The following is a 14,040-nucleotide window of genomic DNA, read 5'->3' as shown; positions in this document are numbered from 1 at the left end:
CTCCATCATGCCACACATAAATAGCCCTCCCTAAGGCCCCAACAATCTCCACGCCTGTCCATAAACCAAAGCCCAGGGCTGCACCCTCCTCATATCTGACCTCTCAGAGCATTTCCCTCCATCAAGTCTTCACAGCTTCCTAAAATGTCTCCCTTGGCCTCCTTCCATAAGCCCACTCTCCTGGGCTTTCTCCAGCCTGTCCAGCCACTCCTGATAAGCCTTTGCAGGAGATCCTTGTGTACACAGCCCTAATCTGTAGATGTACCTCAAACCTTCGTCCTGGGCCATCTCTCTTCTCTCTCCACATTCTTCGCCCTGGGCAAGCTTCTCCTCATCCACAGCCGCAATTATCATCTCTCTATCCACAACTTCTCATCTTCATCTCTAGCCCAGACCTCCACGCCACGTCCAAACCCAGGTTTCCAAGAACCTTCTCAACATCTGCACATGGTGACTGTAAGGCATTTCAAGCTCAAGATGTCTAATGTAGAATATATACTTTCACCTCTCTGTCCACATCCTCCTCTCCTCAATCAAACCACCCCCATCTCAGTCCTCTTCCAGTTTTTTCTATCTCAGTGAAAGATACTGCCTACTTGTTTGCACAGAAACCTCAAGGTCCATTCTGACATTGCCTCTTCCTTCCCCTCACATTCCAACACACCTCTGTGACAACTTTAGTTCCTGATTAACTCTGGGAACCTTCCACTGCTCTCCAACTCCACTGCCACCAGCAGCCCCCCGCCCCACCCCCCACTCCCTCCCCCGCCACTTCACCCCCTCCCCCGCCCCCGACACACATACTATCTTCTCCCTGGATGCGTGCCTGCACTCCTAACCCTGGCTTGTCTTCCCACATCTACTCATACCCACCAGACGCACTCCACTCTCCACTGGGCAGGCACACAGGTCACAGTAAAATTCGGATTTCATCCTGTACCTCTTGGGCTTACACCGTCAGTGGCTTCCAATGGCTCTTAGGATGGAGAAAAAAAACCTGATGTGCCCAGTCCTTCACATGGAGTCTGCCCTCTGCCCACCTTCTACACTCCCCAGTCACCCTGCTCTCCCTCTGGACCATGCTACCAAGGCCTTTTCTTGTCTATTCTCTCAGCTGTACCTTCTGCCCTAGGCCCTTTGCACAGTTTCTTCCCTCTGCTCAGGTTTCTTCTCCCCGACTCTCCCTTACACATAGTTCTGGTTTCCTCATGACCATCAATTTCTCAGGGAATCCTTCCCTAACTCCCAAGAAAAAAATAGATCCCTCCTTCCTGTTATATGCTTTCATAATAATAGCACACACGCACACACAGAGCGCTATTGTTCAGAGCTCCTCCAAGCATTTCTGCTGAGAATTCATTTACTCCTTATGACAACCCAATGAGGTAGAAATTATAATTATCTCCATTGTACAGATAAAGAAACTGAGTCACAGTGAAGTTATGTAACTTGCCCAAAGTCACCTAATGAGGCAAAGCCAGAGTTTGAACCCAGGCAGTGTGACTCCAGTGCAGCTTTTAAACACTGTATTATTACATAAGAAAACACTATCTTTTTCCTTCTGGCACTTACCTGCTGTTTGTAACACTGTATTGTATGACTATTAGTCTCCTCCATTAGACTGTAAGCTCTATAGGAGTAGAGACTATTCCATCCCCAGTGGTAGGTGCTTAATAAATATTTGCTCAAGAAAATGGGAAATGTTGAATGTGTACAGACACATAACATTTTCCACTCAAGTTCAAGACAAACATAAGCACACACTTGGACCTCCTAGGGTTAGGGACTCCTGCACTGGTAAGAAACATGCTGCCATCAGATTCTCAATGGGTCCATTAAGTTAAGAACAGCTGACTCTAGCATTCTCCAGCCTACCGTACCTTTTCCCTGCCAACCTTCCCTCAACAACTACAACAGCCTCACATTTAGTATTAATAGTATGTGCTTTGGTTTTAGCAATCTTTTAAAAACACAAAACAAGGTCAACCTCCTTTGAAAAGCCAGTCAGAGACTATCTAATGCCCTCAGAGCAAAGTCCAAACTCCGTTCGGGGTGGGGGTATGGCAGACCTTGTCTACTTCTTCATCCTCATGGGCCCTCATTTGTTCCCTTTTCCCCACCCCACCCCACCCCACCTCGACAGCCCAGCAGCGCAGACTGGGAGTTCTGGGTTTAGGGTTCCCAGGCAATAGCACGGTGTTTTCTCATGCCTAGACTCATGCAGTGCCCTCTGCCAGTCCTCTCCTTTGCACCCAGCAATTTCAGGTGTCTTTATGCCTCAGCTTAGATATCTCTTTGGGGTTTGGTGCCCCTCCTTGGGGCGCCCATAGGCCGCATCTGTCGCTGACAATGCACACTAGATATTGAACTATAGTTGCTTGGTTACGGACAGTCGTCTCTGTGAGCTTTGAGGGCAACCGCCATGTATTATGCATCTTCTGAATCCCCCTAGCCCAGCCCGGTGCTAGCCCAAGTTACAGTGCTTACTACAGATTTGTTTAATTAGCGAATGAATGAATGAATAACCTGACAACTCGTGTCTGGTTCATGGGCACCAAAAACCGTGTGAAATGGATAAACGAGCAGGTAATGGCAGTACGAAGTTCGGATCTAGAGAAAGATCCAGATTAGGGAGTTCAGAGACGAGTAAAACGCAGACCCAGCCATCAGAGAATTAACAAGGAAGACAAATCTCTTCAAGGAGCCAGCCAGAAGGATTAAAAGAGTCATCCCTGTCACGGCCGGGCCCGGGGGCGGGTCCCTGTCTAGCCCCGCCTGCTCAGCGCCAATGGGCGGTCTTGTTGCCCACGAGTCTCCGCCCCTTTCGCTTTGAGGGGCGGGGCCGGTCACTCCTGGAGAGGAGACTACGTTTCCCGGCGCGCCGCGCGGCCAGAGCCAAAGAGGAGCCGGAAGTGGGGCGCGCGAGGTCTTAGGGCGCCAGGGAAGTGGCAGGCGGGGACTGAGGCGGGGCGTGCAGGTAGCCGGCCGGCCGGGGGTCGCGGGCATGGCCGAGGCCAGGAAGCGGCGGGAGCTACTTCCCCTGATCTACCACCATCTGCTGCGGGCTGGCTATGTGCGTGCGGCGCGGGAAGTGAAGGAGCAGAGCGGCCAGGTAAGCGTTCGTGGGCCGTGTGCGAGGGCCGCGTGCAAGATGTGGAGATCAGAGGCCCGCGCCGCGTCCCCAGGCGACCCGGCGGGCGCTAGGAGTCGGGTCCCGCAGTGCTCGACGGCGCGGGCCAGGGGTACCAGAGGAGCCGCAATCTCTGCCTCCCCACTGCGACTTCAGTTCCCCTGGGCCTCACTTGCCTCATCTGTGCAGTGGGTTGGGCCAGAAAGTGTGCTCGCAGGGGCCGAACTTTGTAATTCCCGCGTCCCTTACCTCCACCCCCTTCCTGGTAGCGGGTGTTTTAAGTTTCCTAAGTCTCCCGCCACGTGGCTAGGCGCAGCGCGGCCCCCCTGGGACGAGGAGGTTGCTGCGAGTCTCGGGAGTGGATTGCAACCAGCCCCTCGGGGGAGCGCCTGGAGAAGGGACCCCACAGCCCCTTAGTTGAACTGGAACTCAGGCCTTTAGCGATTGCCTGTACTGAGACGGACAGCTTTGGGAGTCGAACTCGTGGTACAGTCATTTCTTACTTGGTTGATTAATCCGGTACTCGGGGCGCTTCCTGGTGTTCGAATGGTGTCTGGTTCAAGGGCACCAAAAACCGTGTGAAATGGATAAACGAGCAGTACGAAGTGATGGTGAGCACCGTGTCCCAGCCCTCCTGGAGCTTACACTCTAGTAAGGTAGACAAATCAAAGAATCACAAAAGTAACTATATGCTTAGCACTACAATAAGTGTTAAGAATGAGAGGGATGGGCCGGGCACAGTAGCTCACGCCTGTAATCCCAGCACTTAGGGAGGCTGAGGTGGGTGGATCACTTGAGGTCAGGAGTTCGAGACCAGCCTGGCCAACATGGTGAAACCCCGTCTCTACTAAAAAAATACAAAAATTAGCCGGGCGTGGTGGCACACGCCTGTAATCCTGGCTACTCATGTGACTGAGGCTCTAGAATTGCTTGAAACCCGGAGGCAGAGGTTGCAATGAGCCAAGACTATGCCACTGCACTCCAGCCTGGGTGATAAAGCCAGACTCCATCTCAAAAAAAAAAAAAAAGAGACGGATGGCAGATTGCCCTGGTCAGGAATAGCTGAGGTGTAAATGCCTTCTGGTAGGAGGGAACTTGTGTACACACTGGCCTCAAGAAAGTTCACTCTCTTGAGCCCAGGAGTTTGAGGATACAGTATGAGCCATGATCATGCCACCACACTCCAGCCTGGGCAACAGAGCAAGACACTGTCTCAAAAAAAATTTTTTTTTAAGTCCATAGCAGGCCAGGTGCCGTAGCTCACGCCTGTAATCCCAGCACTTTGGGAGGCCGAGGCAGGCAGATCACTTGAGGCCAGGCGTTCAAAACCAGCCTGACCAACGTGGTGAAACCCTGTCTCTACTAAAAATGCAAAAATTAGCCAGATATGGTGGCGTGCACCCGTAGTCCCAGTTACTCGGGAGGCTGAGGCAGGAGAATCACTTGAACCCAGAAGGCAGAGGTTGCAGTGAGCTGAGGTTGAGCCACTGCACGTCATCCTGGGCGACAAAGTAAGACTCCGTCTGAAAAGAAAAAGAAAAAATTTGTCCATAGTGGCTGAAGTGTGGAGTACAACGGCCAGATGCCCCTGGGGAGATGGAGGCAGGGGCTGGCTGGAGTGATCTGGTGGGCAATTTGATCTTCCTTGGAAAAGCAGTGGTAAACCAATGGAGAGCTTTGAGCTGGTGAGAGGGTATCCTGAGTAGTCAGATCCCTTTGGCCTATGGTGTAGGCTCTGTTCCTAATGCTTGCTCTTAGAACCTCCTGGAGGGACTAAAGGGTGATGGGCCCTAAGACGTTATCTATGCTTTTCCCACTCTCTGAACCTCACTTGCTCTTCCTACTGCAGTTATAGTACTTCACAGATAAGGGGAGCAGGAGATAGTACCCATCTTCATTGGAGCAAAAATATCCTGCCCTCGTGGAGCACACATTCTAGTAGGAGCAGACAGGTGACAAATAGAAAAAGTTTAATAAGTTAGTGATATAGTGTATCCAGTGATGGTTGGTGCTTACTGTAAAATAAGGCAGGCAAGGGGGATAAGGGATGTCCGAGTTCAGTTATAAGTAGGGCAGTCAGGGAAGTCTCATTGAGAAGGTGTCATTTGGGCAGAGACCTGAAGGAAATGAGAGAGTGAGCTATGTAGTTAACGGGGGAGAGAACATTCCAGACAACAAGAATAGCAAGGCCCTGTTAGAGGCAGGGTGGCTTGACACATTTGAGGACGGCAAGGAGGACACTTTGCCTGAGCTGGAGCAGAGGGAAACTGACTTTGAAGTCTTAGTGTTACCGGCTCACTGCTGGGCACTGACAGATGGTCTTGTTCAAACCAGATAGCAGCCTGCAAGGTGGGTATCGCTGTTGCCCCATGTTAAGAAGAAGAAACCTGAAGTTTGAAGAGGTGACGAGATTAGTTCAGTCCACCCATGCCCCACATTGCTTAGCCTCATTGGAGTGCTTGATATCCTGGCTTCTTGACATTTACAGAGACAGTGGTGGGCCCTCTGGCCTCTGCTCCAAAGGCCTGGATTCCACCTGGTTCTGTCTGCTTCCACCAAGGTACCGGTACCATTTGGGCCCAGTCCTTTCCCTGCAGACTAGTGGACTGTGGTTATGCCACCTGGATGCCTCCGGTGTCTGGGCTGTGGTTCGAGCTTGGGGAAGATTGGCTGGCCAGGTCTTTGAAAGCTTTTTTAAAGGTCAAAGGTGGGAAAAAACCTGTCTCATAGCCTCTAGGCATGGATAGTGCCAGAGAGACTGGGAGCTGGATAGATGCTAGCTTGGAACATTCCAACTCTGGCCTTTCAAAAGGGCCTCTCACCATGTTGTCTTAAAAGGTTTTAGCTGGGATTAGTTGTCCATCTTATCTCTGGAAGGTTTTGGACAGAAATGGCAGGGCCAAGCAGACATACTTCCCAGAGCATGTCGGGTTCAGAGAGAATGGGGAAAGCATAGATAACGTCTTAGGGCCCATCACCCTTTTTTTAAAGAAAGGGTCTTGCTCTGTTGCCCAGGCTGAAGTACAGTGGCGCGAGCATGGCTCACCGCGGCCTCGATATCCTGGGCTCAAGTGATCCTCCCACCTCAGCCTTCTGAGTAGGTGGGACCACCAGTGCATGCCACCATTCTCAGCTAATTTTTAAATTTTTTTGTAGAGACAGTCTCACTATGTTGCCCAGACTAGTCTTGAATTCCTGGGCTCAAGTGATCTTCCTGCCTCAGCCTCCCAAAGTGCTGAGATTACAGGTATGAGCCACCGTGCCCAGCCAAAAAGACCCTCTTCTGAACCACCTGTCTGTGCAAGTCATGAGTTTGGGGAGAGTTGGGCCCAAGGAGGATCCTTACTGTGCTGGGGGTTAATTGTGGCTTTCTCTTTACCTCTCTACAGAAGTGTTTCCTGGCTCAACCCGTAACCCTTCTGGACATCTATACACACTGGCAACAGTAAGTGGTGGGGCCAACAGGATGGAGTAGGGACACCTCGAGCAACTCAGCTTGGAATAAGCTGGGATACCTGTCTGGTCTAAGATCTGTCCCCGTAGCCCACTCTGGGCACCACTATTGCCTCCAGAAAGACAGCTCACATCACATGGATGGGTATTTCTGTGTGGATATCTGGTAGTGGGAGGGCACATTGAGAGCTGTGATCTCTTAAGAACAAGAGCTTCTCACCAGCCTGTTATTCAGTTGACCAACAAATGTTTATTGAGCACCTCCTGAAAGCCAAGTCCTATTCTTAGTATGCAAATATTGTCACGAGTGAGACAGACATGGTTCCTTCTTTCCAGCAGCTGACATCATAGCCAAGGAGGTAGGCATGAGTCAAAGAATGAAGCAAATGAATGTTAAATTACAGTGGTAGTAAGGATTACAAAAGAGAGGAAGCTGTTGTCACAGCCACATAAATGGGTAAGCCTGGCTTCATTTGAGGGTCCAGGGGAAGCTTCCCTGAGGTGATCTTTGACTTGAGAACTGCAGGAATTGGAGGAGTGAACTATGCAGTAGGTAGAGAGCAGCAGGTGGAACATACCTGCCAGTGGAAATTGCTCATGCTAAGTCCTGTGGCTGGTGGACAGTACAGATGGGGCTAGGTTATCGCATGGATAGCCACGCGTGGGCTGCTTATCCGTGGTGAGGAATTTTGTCTTTATCCAAGAGCAGTGGGGCCATGGTAGGGTGAAAAAGTGAGGAGATCACTCTGCATCATGGTGAGACTGGTCGGGCCATGGACACCATCATCCAGGCAAGAGCTGATGGGGCTTGACACAGGGAGAACGGGATACACAGTGGATTCCCAAGAATCCTAGGGATGAAACCAGGGCCTGTGGATGGGTGGAAGAGGAAGTATCTGATTGACTCCACGTCTGGCTTGTATGCCCATGCATAGAGCTTGAAGGGAACCCAGTTTGGAGGGGAAAGACTTCAATGACATGTTGAGTGTGAGATGCCTTTTAAACATATAAAATTTAAGTACTCTTTAAGGAAGGGGGAATCATCCAAGGATGTACCAACAGAGGAATGGTTAGAAAATGGAGAGAGTAATTGTGTCATCTTCATGCACTGGCCCGACCACAGCTGACTAAGGGAGTGAAGGATGTGCAGACACATCCCATGAGGCATGGTAGAGAGTACTGAATTGCCTTGGATGGAAAGGAGGCAGGAGAGGGGTGTGAGGGACCACTGCACATCTTTGAGGACCAAGAATAGTGCGTTCTCAGGCCCTGGAGACAGAAGCGGGCCCCAAATATACCTGCTTCAGGAAGACAGGTTTCAGCTTCTGAGTATAACGACATCAGAGCTATCTAAAAATGAGGTAGGCTACGGTGGAAGTGGTGAGCTCCCTGTCATTAGAGGTGTGTAAACAAAAGCAGAAATGGTGTGGAAGGGATTACAGCCTCTGGTGGAGAGCTAAGATCATTGAAAACCCTGCCAGCCCTCAGTTCTTGGCTGTCCTCTGCTGCTAAGGAGAGCTTAGAGTACAGGTTACAGCCCACACTTCCTCACCCTGACTTGCCCAGATGTGTGGGTGTTATTCGTAGTACTTCCTTCCCCCAGAAAACTGCTTCAGTGAGCTGCTCTGCACACTTTTCCCTGCCACTGGCCCCTTCTATGGGTGAGGGGTGCTGAGTGTGGGACAAGGACCTCAAACCCACCAAAGGCAGCGTAGCCTAGCAATTCCCTGCAGAGTTCAAACCCAGCAACTAGCTGTGTGTATGACCTTGAGTGGATTTCTTGGCCTCCCTGAGTCTGTGTCTTCACCTATAAAATGAAAATAATGATGGCAATTATCTCATTGCATTGTGAGGGTTAGACACAGTGGTCCATATAAAGTGCTAAAACTACTGGTTGGAAGCTCCCCAATTCCTACACCGCACCCCCCCCCCCCCCCCAGTATTTATTGAGCACCTACAACAACCCAGGCAATATTCTTGATATAACTACAACAACCCAGGCAATATTCTTGAACAAACCAGAGAGAAATCTCTGCTCAGCATTTTTGTTGGGGGAAAAGAGGCAGAATAAATTGATACATGTAAAAATGAAACCTGTTTTTAAAGGAGAATCCTGACAAGTGGTTTTCGTGGGAACAAGAGACCCGAGTGTCACTTCGCAAACCATAATAGAACAGAGTCCATCGTGGCTGGGAAACCTGAGGCCTGGACAGTGACTCCCTGGGATAGGGGTCAACGGGCGTGAGACTTGAAAGTCCAGGGGCCCAGCCACCTAGGTGCTTATCCTACCCATGCCCCAGACTCACTTTGCCGTGAGCAAGTCACTTAGCTGTTAAGTTTTTGAGACATGTGCGAGGCACTGAGGATACTGTAGTGAGCTGCCAGCTGCCCCCTTCCCTGGGCCTTTCTGTGTAGTGGAGGAGTCTAGGAAGTAAGTAAAATAACGGAAGATAGAGAAAAGCTCTGAAGAAAATGAAACAGGATCACAGGGCAGAGCATGCCTTGGGGGAGGGGCGCAATCATCGAGGGCCTCTCTGGGGAGGCAACATGAAAGTTGAGACGTGAAGGACAAGGACCTGGGCAGAGTCTTCCAAGAAAGCACAGTCCACACAGCACGTTCTGCAGGAGGAAGAGCCTGGGCGGTTCTGTGAGGTGCCTGTGTGGGTCGGCCCCTATCACTTAAAGACTGGTAGCTGCTGCAGCTATTATATAACATTATCCAGCATTCCTGATTATTTTAAAGACTAATCAAGAATTGTAAAAGCACTTTATGAAGTGAGTAAAAATGCAGAATACAAAATTGTATCTATACTGTGTTTTCACCACTGTTTAGATTCTATGCACATTGCCTTGAAGAGCTGGAAGGATGTGGGAAGGTCTAGTCAAATCTTGTGGAGTTGTTCTGTCACCCAGTTGGTATAGATAGTCACCCTTGTCCTGCAGAACCTCAGAGCTTGGTCGGAAGCGGAAGGCAGAGGAAGATGCGGCACTGCAAGCTAAGAAGACCCGTGTGTCAGACCCCATTAGCACCTCAGAAAGCTCGGAAGAGGAGGAGGAAGCAGAAGCCGAAACCGCCAAAGCCAGTAAGAGCCTTGCAGCTTTGGGAACAGGCTATGGAATATTGATTGTTCTAGGGTAGAGTCTACCTCCAGCTTCTTCTCTTACCACTGGAAGACCTAAAGGACCCTGGGGAGAAAATTGGGAGGGCACCACCTGTCTTTGGCGGTATTTGAGCCCTTCCTCTGTGCCAGGCATTGTATCTCCAGGCTCTGGGGATGCAAGGCCAAACCAAAACAACCAGATGGATCCTTCCAGTCTCGTTTGGTGTACGGGGCCCAGGAGCTGCCCTGTTACAGGCTCCTAGGTGATTCTTACTAGCTGGAAAGAAGACACATGTTCAGAAGTACTGCTGGAGGGATTTCAGAAGGCACCTAGCGGACACATTTTCTGTGTGACCTGTGGGATGCTTCAGGAATTGCTGACCTTCATGTTTTTAGAATTGTACCCATTAGCACTGGAAGGCTGTACTAGGTACTGGTTTTACACCGTTTGCAGGAGTAACTCAGTCAAAGCTTTTATAGCCCCTTCTTCCCCTAAGGTCCCAGGGCTCCTTGTACTTTCCCCAACAGCAGCCATAACTCTACAGAGGAATTCCTGTGTCTCCTGTGCATCATATTATCTTCTTTTGCTTACATATGAGACAAATCTCTTAATACTTACTTTTTATTTTTCAAGACGAGGTCTCGCCATGTTGCCCAGGCTGGTCTTGAACTCCTGAGCTCAAGCAGTCCTCCTGCCTTAACCTCTTAAGTAGCTGGAATTTAAAGTGTTTGAGATCATACTGGATATATCTTTTATTATTATTTTTTTTGAGATGGCATTTCACTCTTGTCACCCAGGCTGGAATACAATTGCATGATGTCAGCTCAGAGCAACCCCCACCCCCTGGGTTCAAGTGATTCTCCTGCCTCAGCCTCCCGAGTAGCTGGGACTACAGGCGTGCACCACTACTCCCAGCTAATTTTGTGGGTTTTTTTTTTTTTTTCAGTAGAGACGGTTTCACGATGTTAGCCAGACTAGTCTCAAACTCCTGACCTCAGGTGATCCGCCCACCTTGGCCTCCCAAAGGGCTGGATTACAGGCATGAGCCACTGTGCCCTGGATATAGATTATATATCGCTTAATTTTACATTATAAATGCAAAACGAGTTCACTTTGAATTGCAGAAGAATGAATAGAAGAAAAATTAAAGATTTCTTGTTCTCCTACCCTGTTCCCCATCATTCCTAAGTGCATCTCCTGGTAAGCAGCCTTTAAAACTTCCTCCTTTGCCTCTATAGTCATTCAAACATGTATTCATACATGCATATGTGTAGACCTGCATGCTATTTGAAACACAAATGGTAAAATTTCATACTGATTGACTATTTGGTATTAATCAATTTTATAAGCTATGATAATGTAAGTGTAATTACATTTTATTTTTTTGTTTGGGGCTTTTTTTGAGATGAGGTCTTGCCATGTTGCCTAGACTGGAACGCCTAACCTCAAGTGATCCTCCTGCCTCAGCCTCCCAAGTATGTAATTTTATTTTTTAAAAAGTCTTCATTGGGTTGGGCATGGTGGCTTATACTGGTAATCCTAGCACTTTGGGAGGTCGAGGTAGAAGGATCACTTGAGCCCAGGAGTTGCAGACCAGCCTGGGCAACATGGCAAAACCCTGTCTCTACAAAAAATTTAAAATTTAGCCGGGCATGGTGGCATGTGCCTATAGTTTCAGCTGCCTGGGAGGCCTGAGGTGGGAGGATTACTTGAGCCCAGAAGGTCAAGGCTGCAGTGAGCCATGACCATGCCACTGCACTCCAGCCTGGGCAACAAAGCAAGACTGTTTCAAAAAAAAAAAAAAAAGGAAGGAGTCCTCTTTGGCATCCTGAGCAACATAGTGAGACCCCATCTCTGCGAAAAATAAGAAAATTAGCTGGGCATGCTGGCATGCACTGATAGTCCCAGCTACTCGGGAGGCTGAGGTAGGAGGATCACGTGAGCCCAGGCATTGGAGGTTGCAGTGAGCTATGAATGTGCCACCGTACTCCAGCCTGGGCAGCAGAGCAAGACCCTGTCTCAAAAAAATTTTTAAAAGGGTCCTCATTGAGAGAGAATCATGCTGAAGTATTTGTGGGCAACATGATAGGATATCTGGTATTTTCTTCAAAGTACTGCTTGATGGGGAAGGGTGAATGAGGTATTAGATGAGATGAGAAGATTGGTCACAAGTTGCTAATGGTTGGAGCTGCCTGGTTCTTCCTACTTCCTACTTAAAATTTTCCATAATTACAGAAAGAGAGAGATGAAGTGCCAGGAAAAGAATTAGATCATGCCATTCATCTCAGCAACATTCTCCTTAACAATGGAAATCTAAGATTTAAGGAGACAATACCCTGGTATAAAAGCACTGAGAAGCTGGGCGCAGTGGCTCACACCCGTAATCCTAGCACTTTGAGAGGCCAAGGTGGGCAGATCACAAGGTCAGGAGATCGAGACCATCCTGGCTAACATGGTGAAACCCCGTCTCTCTAAAAATACAAAAAATTAGTCGGGCATGGTGGCAGGCGCCTGTAGTCCCAGCTACTCGGGAGGCTGAGGCAGGAGAATGGTGTGAACCCGGGAGGCAGAGCTTGTAGTGAGTTGAGATCATGCCACTGCTCTCTAGTCTGAGCGACAGAGCGATACTCTGTCTCAAAAAATTAATTAATTAATTAATAAAAAAGCACTGAGAATCAGTGAATATCTATATCTAATGGGACTCAGGTGGCATGGTTCAGCTACCTGTCCACTAAGAAGCCATTTGAATTCCAGGCAACTTTCTCTATGGACCTGGGGCTGGCTGGCTGCCTGCCTGACCACTGCCGCTTTTTGCCGAGCAGCTTTTAGGGCTACAGTGTGGTGGTCTGTGTGAATGGTGCCCATTGCCCATTGCAGTGTGAAGTGCCCAGTAGGCAGCGAGAACGTGGGCCAGTCCTTTTCCCTCCAAGGGCCTCAACGCCTCATGCTGCAGGGGAGTTGGGAATCCATCAGGGATGCAGACACATACATCCTCTTCTCTCTTGCTCCTGGTGGACCTGGCTGATGTATCACAGAGCTCATTCCCGCAAGTCTGGGCTCAGCCTCAGATCCTCATGCCAGCACCAGGCAGCCAATACCAATAGAAGTGTTAGGTGAGATGAAACCTGTTTGCCATTCATAGATGAGAAAAGCTCATCTGGCTCCTTTAGCAGATATTTGTTTCTTGCAGCCCCAAGACTAGCATCTACCAACTCCTCAGTCCTGGGGGCGGACTTACCATCAAGCCTGAAAGAAAAAGCCAAGGTGAGTGGGACTGCTTTCCAAGCTGTTGCTTATGGGATTTACCTGGTAGGGGACAGTCTCCTGTGTCAGAGAAGGATAGGGTTGTAATTGCCCCACCTGGATTCAGAGCTGAACCTGTGTCACCAGTTGTGGGATCTTACTCCCTTCACCTCTCTGGGCCTCAGTTTACTTTTCTATAAGATGAGGATGATGCCTGCTGCAATGGGCCACTGGGCACATTCTACACCTGAGATAGGTGATTTCTTTCCTCATTAATCCCTGCATTCACCTGTTCACTCAACAGATCTTGACTAATACCTGTTATGTTCCAGGCACTGTGCTAGGTGTGGAGGCACCGTAGTGATCAAGACACCTGTGGTTCTGAAACTCTAAAAGCATTTTCCAAACTGGAAACTGCTCAGAAAACAGGGTGTCATTTTCTGATAATCCAGAAAGCAGAGTCAGATACATACATGTATAAAGAATTGTGCCTCTGCAGTTGCCTGGAGCATTAGCAACAATGTCTCAAAGTAATTATGAAATAATGATAAGATCAACAAACTGCTACTTACCACTTAGTAAATAACTACCGTGTCCCAAGAACTGGGATTCTGTTCTCTCAACACATCTGGTGAGAGGAGGTACTGTTTTTAACCTCACTTTAAAGATTGGGAGACAGATTGAAGGGGTAGTTTACCCAAACTCACACAGCTAGGAAGTGGTAAGATTGGGTTCAGATGCAAGTGGCCTGTGCTCTTACTTCACCATGCCATACCAGATGTGTCTGTCACTCTTGTTCTCTGTAGGCAGAGACAGAGAAAGCCAGCAAGACTGGGAACTCCATGCCACACCCTGCCACTGGGAAGACGGTGACCAACCTTCTTTCTGGGAAGTCTCCCAGGAAGTCAGCAGAACCATCAGCAAATACTACCTTGGTCTCAGAAACTGAGGAGGAGGGGAGTGTCCCGGCCTTCGGAGCTGCTGCCAAGCCCGGTGAGAATCAAGTCCCCAGAACTTGGGCTGGTGAGGCAGGCCTAGGCATTGCTTTGTTAAGTTCTGGGACGTTTCTGGAATCAAAGTTTTGTCTCCATGACAGCCAGATTCCTGCACCT

General features: G+C 49.2%; 1 protein-coding gene across 9 annotated transcripts in view; it reads left to right on the top strand.

Annotated features, from left to right (window-relative positions):
• Window positions 1–2,903: 2,903 nt before the first annotated feature.
• Window positions 2,904–14,040, top strand: part of TCOF1 (treacle ribosome biogenesis factor 1) — a 41,798-nt gene continuing 30,661 nt past the window's right edge. For all 9 annotated transcript variants that reach the window (XR_004056438.1, XR_004056436.1, XR_004056437.1 and 6 more), the window contains exons 1-5: window positions 2,904–3,112; window positions 6,520–6,575; window positions 9,527–9,666; window positions 12,876–12,949; window positions 13,735–13,921. Coding sequence is in view for 6 of the 9 variants with exons in the window: in XM_010373636.1 (XP_010371938.1) it covers window positions 3,005–3,112; window positions 6,520–6,575; window positions 9,527–9,666; window positions 12,876–12,949; window positions 13,735–13,921 (565 nt within the window). In the remaining 3 variants the exon portion in view is untranslated. The remainder of the gene's footprint in view (window positions 3,113–6,519; window positions 6,576–9,526; window positions 9,667–12,875; window positions 12,950–13,734; window positions 13,922–14,040) is intronic.

The sequence above is a fragment of the Rhinopithecus roxellana genome, chromosome 3, assembly GCF_007565055.1.
Source record: "Rhinopithecus roxellana isolate Shanxi Qingling chromosome 3, ASM756505v1, whole genome shotgun sequence".
Taxonomy (NCBI): Eukaryota; Metazoa; Chordata; class Mammalia; order Primates; family Cercopithecidae; genus Rhinopithecus; species Rhinopithecus roxellana.
This window is presented reverse-complemented; position numbering and strand designations above follow the sequence as displayed.